Raw genomic sequence first — 14824 nt, 5'->3', positions numbered from 1 at the left:
GGCTGCCGCTCCTCCCCGCCCCTCCTCCTCCGGCCGCTGGAGCGATTTGTCAAACTTCCCATTCCGCCGGCAGCGCGGTCCTCCTCCTCCTCCTCCTCCTTCACCACCTCCTCCTCCTCTGCCGCCTCCTCCCCCCGCGCTCCTCCCTCCCCGCGCCTCCCTCGCCCGCCCTCCTTCTTCCCTCCGCACGTTCGGGGATCGCGGCGGAGCGCGGAGCGGGGGGGACGCGCAGAGCCGGGGCGCAGCAGCATCCTGCGGGCGGCCGCTCTCCGGGGGGGAGGCTGAGAGCCGGCCCGCCTCGCCCCCCCCGCGGGCCCGCCGCCCCTCCCTCCCTCCCTCTCAGCCCGGCAGCGGCGGCGGCGGCGGCGGCGGCAGTGGCAGTCGCCGGAGGAGCATCATGCCGAGGAGGAAGCAGCAGGCGCCCCGGCGCGCAGCAGGTACGAGCCGCTTCCCCTTCCTCCTCTCCTCCGCCGCCTCTTCCTCTCCTCGCCCCGCGTCTCCAGCCGGCGGCGACCCCGCTCCTGGCCCCGCTCCTCGCCCCTCTCGCTCTGGCCGCGCAGAGTAACTCCGGGGCGCCGGGCTTGCTCACCGCCCTCCTGTCTGGTGCGTGCGCCCGCCTCGCGGACCGGCGCCCCCCGGACGCCCCGCTGCGCTCTGCCGCCGCCCCCCGCCCCCCTTCCCGCTCGCACCCACTTCGGGAACCGCGCTCGCCCGCGCTGAACTGAGCGGGGCTGAGTCCCTGCCTCCTTCGCTCCCCGCCTGGCCGCCGAGGGGGTGGGAAGGAGCCCTCTTCTGCCTCTTTCTGTGGGGGGCGGGCGGGGTCACCTGAGTTCCCCGGGACACCTTCTGTGTCCTCCCGCGGCCGGCCGGCGGGGGACTGCCCGGTATCTGCCGGGCGAAAGAGAGCGAACGAGTGAGCGAGCGGGTCCCTCTGGCCACCTTACTGCTAATCCGATTGATTCTTCATTTATTGGGCCCAAACCGGGCACAGCGGTGGAAACCAGAGCGCACTGGGTCTGGGTATTGTCAGATGACTGTCAAGTCGATGTTAGATGCTGGCGTTCTCTTTACCCTGGTTCGTTTTCGCTCACCCCCACCTTCTTCTACTGCTTCTCCCACCCTCATTTCCTCCTAGCACTTAGTTCTGGGACGTATCTGAGTACTTACTTCGCCGCCCCCCGCCCCCCCGCCCCGCTCCTTTTTTTTTTTTTTTTTTTCTTTTTCTTTTTTACAGGAGTGTGTCAACTCCTGTTAAGACTGAGCCGATTTTTTTTTTCCCCTCTTCTTTTCTGGAAAAAGCATCATTGAAAGCAAAACAAAACCCACACACATAACATTATTTTGCAATAATGTCAGTTGGGGGCATGTTGCTTGGAAGAAGGGTTTCTGGCCCTTTGCCACCCTTGATTTGATGACTGATTGATCGCCCGTCATGCTGCTGCCTTTGATCTATTCATTCCCAATAAACATCAATAAATCACTCGAAATGGTGAGGCCAAGCTCTGTGACGTCACTCGGGCCCTGTCAGTGCAACTTCTGGGATTTTGGGCGGACTGCTGAGAGGACCACATATGGACGGGATGTATTTTGATATGAGTATAACACTCAGATGTGCAGAGGTTCAGATGCTGGCTGAAGGGGAGGGTTAAGTGGAGGTTCATTTCTTTTTTTCTTCTCTTCCTTTCTTTTCTGTGCTTTTCTTTTTGTGGAAGAAGGGAGGACAGGGAGAAGGGTCAGGGCTTTGCCTGGCGCCCTTCTAGGAGGAAGGTGTTGTAACCATGCCGCCGGTGAGTGCCTGTAGTAGCAGTGGGGATGATGCTCATGGCTTCAGAGGGCTTTGCCGGTGGACCTCACACACTGGCTGCACTCTGAACTTGAGTTTTCTCACACAGGGTCACAGAGAGAGAACGCTGTTCTTTCTTCTCCCAGAAATGTACTGTCCTGTTAGTGTCCTAAGGAAATTGTAGAAGAAAACAGACTTGGTTTGGGGCATATGTTGCCGATTTTGCTGTCTATCCTCAGAGTTACCTAAATTTAGAAAGTTTGAAAATCACAGTCGTGGTTGTAGGGAGGGTGCCACCTCTCAAGTCACCTTCTGGCTGGTGCTTTTTTGCCCATCCCATCTTCTACTTTAAATTCCAAGCTCAGGCAATGAGCTTATCTACTCAAAATAAACTCTCAAAGTTTGGAGGACTCCTTTACAAAGTTGGACAGTAGGAGTGTCTTGGGCTGCTTCCAGTCTTTGAAAATTTTTTTTCTTTCCTTTTTGGATGCACATTTGAAGGTATCTCTCTGCCTCAATCAAATGAACCATATGTGATTACATCTTTACATTTGGTTTAGAGCCCTCTCCGTCGTTGCTTCATCTTTTCTCTTCCACCTTGCCAATCTGAGACTCTTATTTGATAACTTTCTGCTAAAAATATTAGAGGAGGAGGAGGAAGTATGCTGTTGATTTTATTTTTTTAAAAGCAACCTGTTCACTAACCTTTTTGCACCTTTAAAAAATGCCAGCCAGGAAATCTCAGGTCAGTTAAGAAATGTTCATTATATAAAAACTTGACTGCACGACTAATAGGAGCTGGAAGAATGGTTTTGCTCTATCAAAATGACCCGTCAAAACGACTTTGTTTCATATTTGATTTAATTGTCTCTCTCCTGACAGGCACATTCATCAATAGCTTAATGGTCAATCAGAAGTTGGCAGCGTGAGTGCTTTTTTTCTTTCCCATACCCTGGTTTTGGATTTACTTTATCAGAATGCCTTTGCCTAATGGACGTGTGGAGGAGGGGGTGGGGAATGTCTGAAGGGCTACTAATTTAAGGAGAGTGGAGGAATAAAAAAAAAAAAAAACCTTCCACATCCAGGCTGGTGATAAGTATGCACAGGCCAGTATGCGTGCTGTGTGAGTTTGTTTGTTTGTTTGTTTGTTTGGATGGGCAAGAAACTTCCCATTTTTCTTTTTTTTCTCCTTTTTCAGTTCTCACAGCTGCAAGTTATAAGGTTCATGCCTGCTTTTGTGGCATACTGGGAGTGATGACAAATTGATTGCTTTGTACTGATAGAGAAAGAGAGTGGGAAAAAGAAAGATGTCTGCTGATTGGTAACTGGAAATCCAGTCCCAGCAACCTTGAGAAGACTCGAGAATTTTTTCTCCCCCTCCAAACTGAAAGGTCCGCTCAGCCATAAAAAAAGAAAAGTTGTTTTGCCAGCTTCATTAGTGTTCACCTAATTAGCTGTAAACCTGATGGATTCCTGACAGCTTTAATGATTGGAGATGACAAGCTCGACGCAGTGTCATCCCGCAGAATTAGGTTTGCAGCTAGTTTGATGTAATCAAGTTGATATTACACAGTCCTGGCTGCCTTTAGTTGTGCATTAACTCAATTTTCTGCTGCAGGTGACAAATGGGCTTTGGTACCTGGATAATCATGTCATAGGAATTAGGGCCCTTTTAATGGTCTGGGGTAGAATAACAACCACAAAGGGCTGAGAGCTGGGGAGAGCCTGCAGACATAGCACACAGGTGCACACAGTTTTTACATCTAGGCCAAATGTAGTGCTGTTCTCCAGAAGGCCAGAGCAGGCTCCAAGAATCCCTGAAAAGACGTATTTCTGCACTTTAGGATTTTCTCTTTTTGATAGAAATTATGCATGGCTGAGTGTCTTTTCTCAAAGGGAAGAGAGAAATTTCTTCACCTGCCAAAGAGAAACCTGGGCAGGAGTTTCCTTTCTCCAGGCATGTAATTTCAAAGGGCTGTACATTTGTGCTGGACAAATGTCGTTACCCGTAGAAGCTCAGAGAGCAGCGGGGTGACAGAGGCCAGTGTCCTTCAGGTAAAACGACCATTTTCTCTCTCTCCTATGTGTAGTGTTTGTTTTTCAGTAAGCATGTTTTTTGAAGATAGCAGAAAAGAAGTTCGAGCAGTACTTAATAGCAGATCACCTTTTATTCTTTCCTATTCATTCTCTGGAAGGAAGAGTAAAATCTTAATAAGCCCTTGCCTAAAGTCCCCCCGCCCCCGGCCAAAAAAAAAAAAGAAAATCCAACAAACAACAACTTGTCATTGACCTTTTGAGTCTTATTTGGTGAAAGAGAGCAACCGTCCATGGAGTTCTTAGGCAGCTGTATTGCAAAGGTAAACCTTCAAGCGTCTTGACTTTTGTCAAAGTGGTTTGGGCCCCTTAAGACCTGCTGGAGTAACAAATCACTGCGGGTCCCCAAGGAATAGGTTGAGCTTGCGGTGGCAAGGCCTGGGGGTTTTACTTTGTGGGTAGGCATGGGCGAACTAGATGGCACACTCGGTGAGGGCCACGTACCACCATCCTAACCTTCTTAAGTCACGTCCACATTATCAGGCAGCTCCGGAGAGGATCTTTTCCCTCTTGGAAGCACATGGATCATTAAGGAAGGCATTTCGGCCTCCGCTTTGGGAATTCATTTGCTCTCAAAAACCTGCCACACATCTCTCCTTTGGGCAGACACTCTACCCGGTAGCAAGGTGACAGAATGACTGTTTTTGGTCACCCTGTGATTCTCCCTCCCCCCTTTTCCTGCAAAACGAAAGGAACAATGTAAATTTTTTAAAAAGAAATTAAGAAGCTGAAGGAGAGAAACAAAGAGGGCAGGAGCCAAGGCCATTCCCCTGGACATCCACGGAGGGGAGAGAAGCTTCCAGAATTGGCTGCTCTGCCCCCATTATCTTGACAACTGCCAGTTAGAGCTTCAGTGCTCTCCAGGGCCACCCTTGATTGTGAGCAGTTGATGTTGTCATTTTGTTCTCAGTTTTGCCTTGAGCGCGCTCGTAAGCGGGAGCCAGGTAGTCAATAACTGATGTATCAGCAGTTATTCCCCAAATTGCTTCACAAGTCTGCGTTCCCCCCCCCCCCCCGCTTTTTTTTTTAACTAAAGATTGTTTTGTAAAGTGATTAGAATGAAAGGTGACTGTTCAGGGCCAGGGGAAATGCCATGAAACCCAGGTGAGTTCCCAGAATGAAAACCCCAGTTTCCCCGCCCTCCACTTCTGGGATTCTGGAAGGGGAAGGATCACCTTCTGGAGGGCGAAGTGGCATCTTTCCTTTTTCCTGGCATCTGGCAGAGCCAGGCTGGGGCTAGGGCTACGGATGCAGGCAGGGAAGGAGTGGGGAGAGGATGGGAGTCCTGGTTCGGTTGGGTGCCCCACAATCATCTTGAATAACAGGAGCAGGCCAGTTATGCCGAGAGCAGTTTGTGAGGCTTTCCTGCTGGCCCATTTTTATTCCTGCCTATCACTGGACAAACTATAAAAATAGCTTTAGTCTTGTAGTAAAAAAAAAGAAAAAAAGTAGGGTGTGTGTCTACTTTCTGTGTTTGTCTGCAGCCCAGGTTGAGAGGCCTTTCAGAGAAGCTGTTTTGTAACACCCCTGTAGCCTCACCCCATGGCCCGTGTTGGAAACAGGACAGAACATAACGGTGTTATCATGCTGAACCTTCTCAGGTGTTCACTGTGTGTGTTCTAGTTATGTTCCAAATTGCGGTTTCTCTGTCTAAAGTTAAAGAATGAAAGGTGAATACAATATATTGTATTTGGTAACAATGATATGGACTGGTACATCGAGACAGATAATGTGCACTTGTAATTAGACTCAATAGACAGGCAGTCATTTTTAAATTCTTTTGACACATGCATAAAATAGTCATATAATAAGATAAGATGACAATTTTATGTTAGGTTGATAAAGTGTCCCGATACATGCATTTAAATGTCTGTAAGCCTTAATATAAAAAAAAAAATTCAGACAGATTAATTCTAGTTTCCAGTATTTGCAGTTAGTCATTAATTTTCAAATCCTACTAAACAATGGCTATGAATTTTTTTTTTTTCTTTCTTTCTGGAGTCTTATACCTGAATTGTAAGGAATGGATACATAGATTTGGCAGCTTTCTCTAATTTTTCAACATTTGTAAACATTTATGTTAGACATGGGTGTAAAAATTCAGGTTACTGTTTGTGACTAGAAAGATGCTATGCAGTTTTGGAAGCTGAGAAAAAAACACCAGTAATAGAACATAATCTTCTTATGACCACTTGCCTGAACAACTGTCATACTCCACATTTAGGAATCTTTATTAGAAAGATTACATAGTGTCCTTGACCAAATATTGAATATTTTATAAGCCCCATTTAAAAAAGAAGACATTTTGAGCACATACACTTGATTTGATCAGCACTTAGATTCTTGGGCTTAATTACTTTCAATTTTGTAAATTATTTTAGTATTTCAACAAGAGTGGCCCAAGAGACATATGGGGCAGGGGGAGCATTTCTCTAAAGGTCATGTTACCTGGACTTTTTGACTGTCTCCTTATCTTATTTTCTCAAATGTGCTAAGGTGTGGCTCTTGAAGAATAATTTAAATTTGTTTGGGCTTAATGATAAATTATTAATTCATACTGTCAGGACACATGTTATTAATTATGACTGTGTTTTCTTCATCCAGAACAGCTGTTGGGGAAACAGGGTAAGTTCAGATTGTCTTCGAGGGGGAGGGAGCCAAAGCAAGGAACTTACCAACTCCTTGTCATCATCTTCCCGATTCCGATTCCCTTGCTTTGGGAATAAAGGATTGCAGGGGGCGGAGTGAATGGGGAGAGAGAAACTACTAATTCTGGGCCAAGATGGGTACTAGCAAATGCTCATTCATGTACCTTTTTACAGAGCAAGCCTAACTCCCAGTGCTCTGAGTCCAGGTGGGATTCTCGGTGGTACCTGCTGCCTTCACCAGTTTGGTTTCCATTCCACCAGTGTCTCTTGTTTTCATCATTCACTTGGGTAGCCCAGAAGGTCAGATTTGCAAGTTTATAGTAGCAGAAAGCAAACTACTCTGAAAGCCTGTTTGTCCCCCAAACTAGAACCCATCCCTTGGAGAGGAAAGGGCTTTTTGGTAATATACATGAAATGACTCCAATTCATTTACTTTTGATTTTCCATCCCCATCATTAAATCTAGTCCTATGTATTCAGTTTCCTCTGAGTTCTTTGAGAAATGCATGTTGCATAAAATAGGCAATTTTTAATGAACAATTTAATGTAAATGGGTTTTGAATTTAAATTAATATTAATGAAGCCTTGAGTGAATTTATTTTGCATACGTAAAGACTTGTAAGTCTTTCACCCATGTGCTTTCCCCTTTATGTAGTAACATTGGTTGGGTGGATTAACCAGCACCTTTTAAAGATTTATACTTAAAAAATGAAATTGATTTTACATGTCCAATAGCACCAACATATTATTAGGCAAAAGTGTTACTTAATTTAAAGAAAATATACCTCATTTTCCAATTAAAACTCTCCCTCTCCATCGTCCTGAAAGCTGCTGTTGTTTGGCATTACTGCCGGGGAAAATACACACCAACAATAGTTAGTTACTACAATCAAGATGTTTTCTTTCTTTGCCTTACCTCTAATGCATTATGTATCCCAGGATGATGGGAAGTTCTGTAATTAATTCTGTTAGATGTAATTGCTATAATCACTTTGATGTTACACATAATAAAGGTAATATGGTAAGCACATAAAAAATATAAACACCTTATTGTAACACTCCTTCTAAAATTCCTTCTCATCAAGTCTGGTTTATAGACAAGTGTTCTCAACTCTTTTGGGTCACAGGTGACAATTTATCTGAGATGTGTTCATTGATATTCCAAAGGAAAGTCAGTGATTGGAGAGGATGGGCCTGGGCTTGAAGGGGTCTCCAGGCTGATTGCCTAGGAATCTTAATTCCCCTTTCCTTAAAGATGTGGCTAATGAAGAAAAGGTGACCATTAACTTCTGGAGAGGTGAGAGGTAAACACTTAGGAGGGCCTATGGAATGAAGTAAGAGATGTAGGAATGGAAGAAAAGCTCAGTGAAGAGTGATAGTAGAGATTTCAGATCAGAGGAGATGTTGTTCTATAGGTTTTCTTATCCTCATGGTGTGGGATTATGGGAAGTGCCATGTGTGTGTGTGTGTGTGCACGCGCGTGCGTGAGAGAGAGAAAGAGACAGAGAATATAGGAGCATGTGCTTATGGGTGACAAGAAAAAGCCACTTTTCTGTAACAGTGCAATAAGGGAAATTAGCACAGAATACATGCTTTATTATTACAACTGCTACTGTTATACACCTTTCATGGGGCATCTGAGGACTGTGCCTCACTGTTGCACATCCCATCACAGAGTTGGCCAACGTTGCCTGTTGGACCGAAAAATGTGATCTTTTGACATTTCCACTCCCCTACCCCCAACCCACCCCCCCACCACACACACACACACACACACACACCCATGCACCACACACACACACACACACACACACACACACCCATGCACCACACACACACACATCCGTGCCCCTACCCTGGATCAAGCCACCATATGACATAGTTTGCCTGAGACCCTGCGCACACAATTCTTGTGGGATGTTTCCAAACACGAGCAAATTGTTCTTTGCCATCAAAGCTTGCAGGAGGTGGAGGATGTGGTGGGAGAGGAACCCTGTTATTTAATTTTCCCCCTGTGGATAACCTGGAGTAGCACTAGCAGGGACATTCGACCCCCATCATCAGCTGCGTTCTGTCCTGCTTGCTACAAAGGTCAAGAGGTGTCCTGCCCTGATGTTGGCCTGACGGCTTGAGTGTGAATTCTCTGCGTTTATATTTTGTTTTTTGGTGTGTTGCAAGGGACTGAGTCTGTAAATCAGCATACGCAGAAACAAAATAAGCCAGAGTGGATGTGTGAGAAGCGGATCCTCTTCTCTGGAGAAAGAGAAAGGTGTTCGCAGAGGGCGCTGAGATTTAGTGACGGCAGGGGTTCCCTAGCCTGTGCCCGCGGCCTGGGGAGCAGGTCTGGCCCTGGCTTTCTCAGGCCGGCTGGCTGCAGATCAGGCAGGGAAGTGGGGTTGCTGCAGAAGGCCGCCGGGCAGGGCCTGTCTCCTGGGCATCGGGCCTAGCATCCTGGCCTGCCAAGGTGAGCAGGGGCCGAGGACAGGGTCTAGGGTCCCAGCGTGGACCGGGGCTGCAGTGGGCCAGCCACCAGCTTTCCTGCAGTGACTCCCGGCTGCTTTTGATGGTGAGGATGATAAAAGGTCTGAGAACTCCATAGGCCCCTGTAATCAGGGCCAGCGCTGACATCCTTCTCAAGTTTGACAGCTTCTTCCTTTTCTCTCCTCACCGCCAAGCTTTTCTCAACCGAATTTCCCCGCCCTCCCCTCCCTCCCTGCCCGCCGCCCACCCCTTCCCTCCCTTCTCCTCCTTTCTCTGTGTCTCTCTCTCTCGTTTCATGTTCTTGATCAGCCTCAGATGCCGGGAATTATTTTTTTTCGGGTGGGAGGGGGAGTGTTGCTTTAGGTTTGTGGGTTGGGCAGGTGTGAGAGGAAGTCTGTGTGTTTTTTTTTTTTTTTGTACTGTAGGCCTGTTGCTAATTAATGTTCCTCCATAAGATTCTGTCGGAGTTGAGTAATGTTTTTGATCTTTATGCCTGATAACTGCATACTTAATGAGATTTCAAAGCTGTGAGTGCAGCTCCCTACAATTATTGACAGATGCCTTTTCTTTGCCATTGGGTTCAGCTTCATAAATCCTCTTGCAGTAATGAGGTTCAGCGGTGCCACCCTGGCAGTGAGCTAATGAAAGGGGGGAGGGCGAAGCGGCTCTGGGCTGTCTGACACATTTTTTTCCTTTAAAATTTACTATGCAGATGTCAAGCTGCGGACGATTACTTCAAACATGCTAATTTTTATCTTGCTTTTGTGTCAGCCCTTTGCCATGAAAAAATAAATAAATAAAAGGACTAACCTTACTCCGCTTCATTTCTTTTCCCTTTTTTTTTCCCCCCAAAGTCACATTTTTTAATAACCCATGGTGTGTGACTGCTGGGGACTTTGACACGCGCGTGGCCTTTTGCAGGTATCCAGTGGCAGAGCCGCTTTTTTTTTTTTTTCCTTCCCTTGCCATCGGAAGGGCAGGGGGAGGATAAAGTGTGATTTCCCCAGGCCTCCCATCAGCCTGCCCTAAGTATGCACTTGAAACGTCGGAGAATTCATTTCAGAGTTCTGAAACTAGATCCCGGTGAAGAGCTGCGCCATGCCAAAGAGTCGATTTCCTTTTCAGCGGAGTCATACATCACTGACCCACCCTTCCCTCCTGACAGAATGACATATGTCATTTATCATATGGGCCCCAGCCAGACAACGGGGAGGGGAGGGAAGCCTGGTCCGAGTGATGCAGCCTGCTCGTCCTCCCACTGCACACAGTACCGCTGGCTTGCAGAGAGAGCACTGCTGATTTGGCGGAGGGAGAGGGAGGAGGGAGGAGACGCAGGGGTGAGGGGAGGAGAACCTGCTTCGTATGGATGGCTGGGTGTGTGGTGTGGCAGGCATGAGACTGGCAGAGGCACCGCCGAGGTTATGTTCTTTAATATTATCTGCTAAACCACCCTGCTCAGCCTCTGAGGCTCTTCTGACTCCCCCCACCCTCCTCATTCCTTTTCTCTCCGCCCCCCACCCTTTTAGTAGTCAAGGGGAAAAAAAAAACAAGCAGAGCTGACAGGTATCATTCAGCCGCCCTGGCTTGTGAGGGGTGGTATAAATGAATCTCAGGGCTCCTGGCTTCACATGATTCAAACATGCGTTATTGAAGATGGATGTTCCTTAAAAAAAGATTGATGGTGGATGCCGGGCTTAGGGTGCCATTTATCATTTTGAATATTATTTAGACTTGCCGTGTAAACCTGTAACTTGAGAGTTGGACGAGCCGGGGCCGGGTAGGGGCCTGTGTGTGTGTGTGTGTGTGTGTGTGTGTGTGTGTGGTTTCCATCGATTGGCCTTGGGTTATCATTGCTGCTGACCAGATGCAGTCCCTCCCATTTACAGTATAGAAGACACCCCCCTCCCGTAAAGGAGGGGCGGTTTAATTTTGAATAATTTCCAAGGACACTGGGAAAAATGAAGTATCTGTGATTTACCCTAACAGGCAACTTCTTTCTCTCTCCCTCTCTCCCTCTCTCTTCCCCGACAGAGGCAGTCACGTACGAAACATTAAAATATAAACAGAACCGTAGTTGCCGAAGCCAGTACCTTTGTCTGATTTTTTTTTTAAACTCTGTGACATGCTTGAAAAAAAAATCTGTATCCACAAAGCTTAGCACAATATAACTATTCAAAAAAAAAAAAAAAAAAAATTTACCTGTTGGCTTGGTTAGCCGTGTGAGAATGAAGAAACATAGACTTCCATGTCCCAGGAATATTTCAGATAAAAAATGATCTAACCCTACCCCTGCTCCCAGCAGCCTCCCCTCTTTTGTGTCTGCACTGGGTCACCCTCCGGAGGCCCCCTGCAGACCCCGCCCCCCACCCTCACAGGACTGATGTGGACAGCTGTTTCCAGGCCCAGACAGCTAATCCCTCCTGGTTCTGTTGCACCCTGAGCTCTGCTCCAGGACACCCCCACCTACTGGAAGGACTTAGGGACGCAGGCTGGCTCTCCCGGGCCCCCAGCTGCTGGGAAGCATCAATAACCCAGCCATTCCCCGTCCAGCTTTAGAGGCCTGCTGCCGGCTTCCCGGTGGAAAAAGGGAAACAGAAACTGCTGGCCTTCCTGCTCGACTCCTCTAGGAGGAGAGCCCCGATAGAGCAAATTTAATTGTCAGGCATTCTATTAAATATGTGACTTTATTTGGGTCTGCTAATTAAATTTAGGGCTTCTTGTATGACTTATCGTGTGGACATTAATTTTAAAAAATGATGGGACAGAAAGTTAGACCGGGGTCGTTTTTTATCTAAAGAAATGAGAACCGCGGATTCGTGGAAGGGCTGAATGTTCATATCTTGCTGCTTCTTGGACAAACTTTTCCCTGAGGTGTTAAAAAGCCTGCATTTCCTGTGAATAGGAAAGAAATGAGAATGTGGTGTATTCACTCATCAACTCCAGGCAACTTCGTGTGTATGTGTGTCTGTTTATTTTGAAATAACTTTATTAGCAGCCTGACACTATGCAGAGGCTGACTTAGGAGTCACTTTTGGTGTAGTCCAGCTGCTGCCAAAAATCGGGTGGAATCAGATATATAGCCTTTGTTGGTGTCTGGAATCACATCTGACTATAGAAAGATGATATTGTTTCTTGTCGAGACTTCAAGGAGGAAAGCAAAACTTTGATCCTCTGCCCTTGCACTTGGGCAGTGTTGGAGGTAATTGGAGTACAAGTGCCAATTTGCAGGAACAATTGTAAACACCTTTGATACAAATGGCATCATCCCATTTTTACTGATTAGAAAAACTTTGCTATTAAGAGGTGCAAAGTCCATTTCAGGTGTAATTGGTAAGGAACTGAGTGCACTCACGGGAAGAAACCTTGTTTTGTTTTTTGTTCGCTTTTCTTCTTATCCCCTTTTCTCAGTTTTATGGCTGGAGACATGATTTATTGCAGCCATCCATCTTGGGGGCTCATCCATCACACCCGGGTTGCTAGGAGATTGTGGCAGCAGCTGTTTGCTCTGAATCAGACAGAAAAGTTGTCAATCATCAAAGGCAGGTGAATAGCATTAGAAACACGCTATTGTCAGACGGAATAATTAATCAAAGAGAGAAAAGATAATTAAAAAGATATGACCCTTGCAAGTACTTGCTCTGGGTTGCCTGGAAAAAAAAAAGGAAAAAAAGAAAGAAAGAAAAACTGCCTGGTCTTTTCTAGACACTTAAGCAGCTGAGGGCTGATAAAATATGCACTATGCAGTGCATAGTTTTTAATTAATTGAAAAAGGTTCAACATTCAAAGACGATGCTGGAGAAAAGTCCGATTATGAGCAGAAGTAATATTTATTGTTTGCATGAAGGGCTTGACACACAGTTCTAACTTTCTGTCACAAATTTCTGGCTTCCTTGGCTGGAGGAGTCATGGGCTGGGGTCTTCAGGTAGCCTTCCAGTATCCTTCCTTTAAGCTCCCCTAGTCGTCAGGCTGGGCCATTCAGGAGAGCCTCAGACCTGAGAACTGGAGTGGAGGGCAAACTGGACCACAAGCCACTCCGCAGTTTCGGTGGGTCTAGAACAAATGAATTTCCTTAGATCACAAGTTGTTTTTTTTTTTTTTTTTAAGTGAAGATGGGAGACTTGCAAAGCATGCCATGAAGTCCACCTTCAGGGTCCACGGAGAGAGAACACTGTATCACTTCACTCACCTGGGAACGGGCTCCAGGTCCCGAAGGGAAACTTGTAATCCATCTTGTGCGGCCCCGGGAAGCGCACCAGTGACTCACATCCTGAGTGATCACCTGGCATCACATTCTGAAAAGATCCCCACTCACAATCCAGAAATAATTTTGGGTGCCCATTTCAGTCGCAAAAATATTCATAGATTAGGAAGTTCATCCTTGCCTTTTCTGAAGCTAAAATATTCTGGAGAAATTGGAAAACGTATTAAAGGCTCGATAGAAAGTGGCATATCTGGAGTTGCTTTTCAGTTAAATATGCTGCACGCCCTGAAACAGATCTACTCTTTTATTTTTGGATACTATGCTTGATTTTCACACCATTCTCCTCCCAAAGAATAGCAGGACTTCTAAAATTAGCAGGTGGAAAAAAGGCTTTGAATATTAGAATTCCTGAGAAGGAAGAAAGCCACATTTTTTTTTTTTTTTTAAGTTGGGACACCGTTTTCAGGGCACAGCACATCAGGAACTCCAGCCCTCAGTGCCCTATGCACGGCAGCACTGGGGATGCATTGCTGAGCATCCCGTGGCGGTCCCCAGGGGCGCCTTTCACTGTGTGAGGTCCACCTTCTCCCTTAGTACAGTGGGAGCCCACTAGGGGTGACACAGCCGCCACTCTGGCCTTTTGGTGAGAGAGAGACAGAGAGAGAAATAACTCAGATTAGAAAAATCACCTGCCTGACTTGCTGGAGCCCCTCGCAGATGCCTCACCTGGGCAGGTGGCTGGAGGAGGGTCTTGTTGAGAACTTGACCTCCGAGAGATGGATGACTTTGAGTTCAAGTGACTGCTGGGGTCCTTGAGATGGTGTTCCTTTGATGGCCTTCTGAGCCCTCGGGTCAGGCTGGGAGTTTCCTGACCACATAAGTGCTTGTCCCTTGAAGTTCAATATTTTCTTGGGCAGTGCCTACCCTAGACCTGCAAGGGGCTGTGCTGCTGGAGGCCTGGCGATGCCAGCAGATGCCTGGCTGGGACTCAGGAGCTTGGTTAGGTAGCTTATGGAGTTCAAGGTGTCACCAGGAGACCTGCCTGTCCTTCGTGAGCTCGGGCTATTTGGAGATGGGCAGTGGGAGTAGTCCCTCTCATCCCTTGCAGAGAAATTCTTGTAGTTGTCATCTCCCCTTTCCAAATAACTGCTGACAAAGCACATTGCCTAATGTCAGCCAGAGCAGTTCCAAAATGTGGCGGCTCGTCAGGGAAGGGCAAAAGAAGAGAGTTCGTGCGAGTCGTTTATGGTAGATTTATGAATTCACAGATAAAAAAATACCAACCTTTAGGGCTGGTGAAGTCAGATTGAAATTTGCTTCCCCTTAAAAAAGGAAAACAAAACCCAGGGGGAAAATGGAAAGTCTTCAAGTTTGCAGAAGTTGGTGCACACCCATTTTTTTTCCGGAGCTGCAGCTGGGATCTAATGTCCTCTCGGGTAACCGCCCCCCCCCCCCCCCCCCGGCATCTGTTGAAATGATGCACAAAATAAAAGCGAGACAGAGAGAGGGGGCCCAAGGAAGGGTGTGTTGCTTACTCCTTAGACATTTTTGTTTTGTGAGTGTCTGTTTTGACCAACATCTCTGTCCCTGGATTATGGTTTCTGTGACAGGGAGGAG

At 46.9% G+C, this 14824-nt stretch overlaps 1 protein-coding gene across 1 annotated transcript in view; it reads left to right on the top strand.

Annotated features, from left to right (window-relative positions):
• The first annotated feature begins 348 nt into the window (after positions 1-348).
• The window catches only part of TSHZ3 (teashirt zinc finger homeobox 3), a 69337-nt gene continuing 54861 nt past the window's right edge, over positions 349-14824 (top strand). The window contains exon 1 of the mRNA XM_061138923.1: positions 349-437. Within this exon, the coding sequence (XP_060994906.1) occupies positions 398-437 (40 nt within the window). The 5' untranslated portion in view covers positions 349-397. The remainder of the gene's footprint in view (positions 438-14824) is intronic.

The sequence above is a fragment of the Dama dama genome, chromosome 4 (genome assembly GCF_033118175.1).
Source record: "Dama dama isolate Ldn47 chromosome 4, ASM3311817v1, whole genome shotgun sequence".
NCBI classification, from domain to species: Eukaryota; Metazoa; Chordata; class Mammalia; order Artiodactyla; family Cervidae; genus Dama; species Dama dama.
The sequence above is the reverse complement of the archived record's forward strand: the minus strand, read 5'-3'. Positions and strand labels throughout refer to the sequence as shown.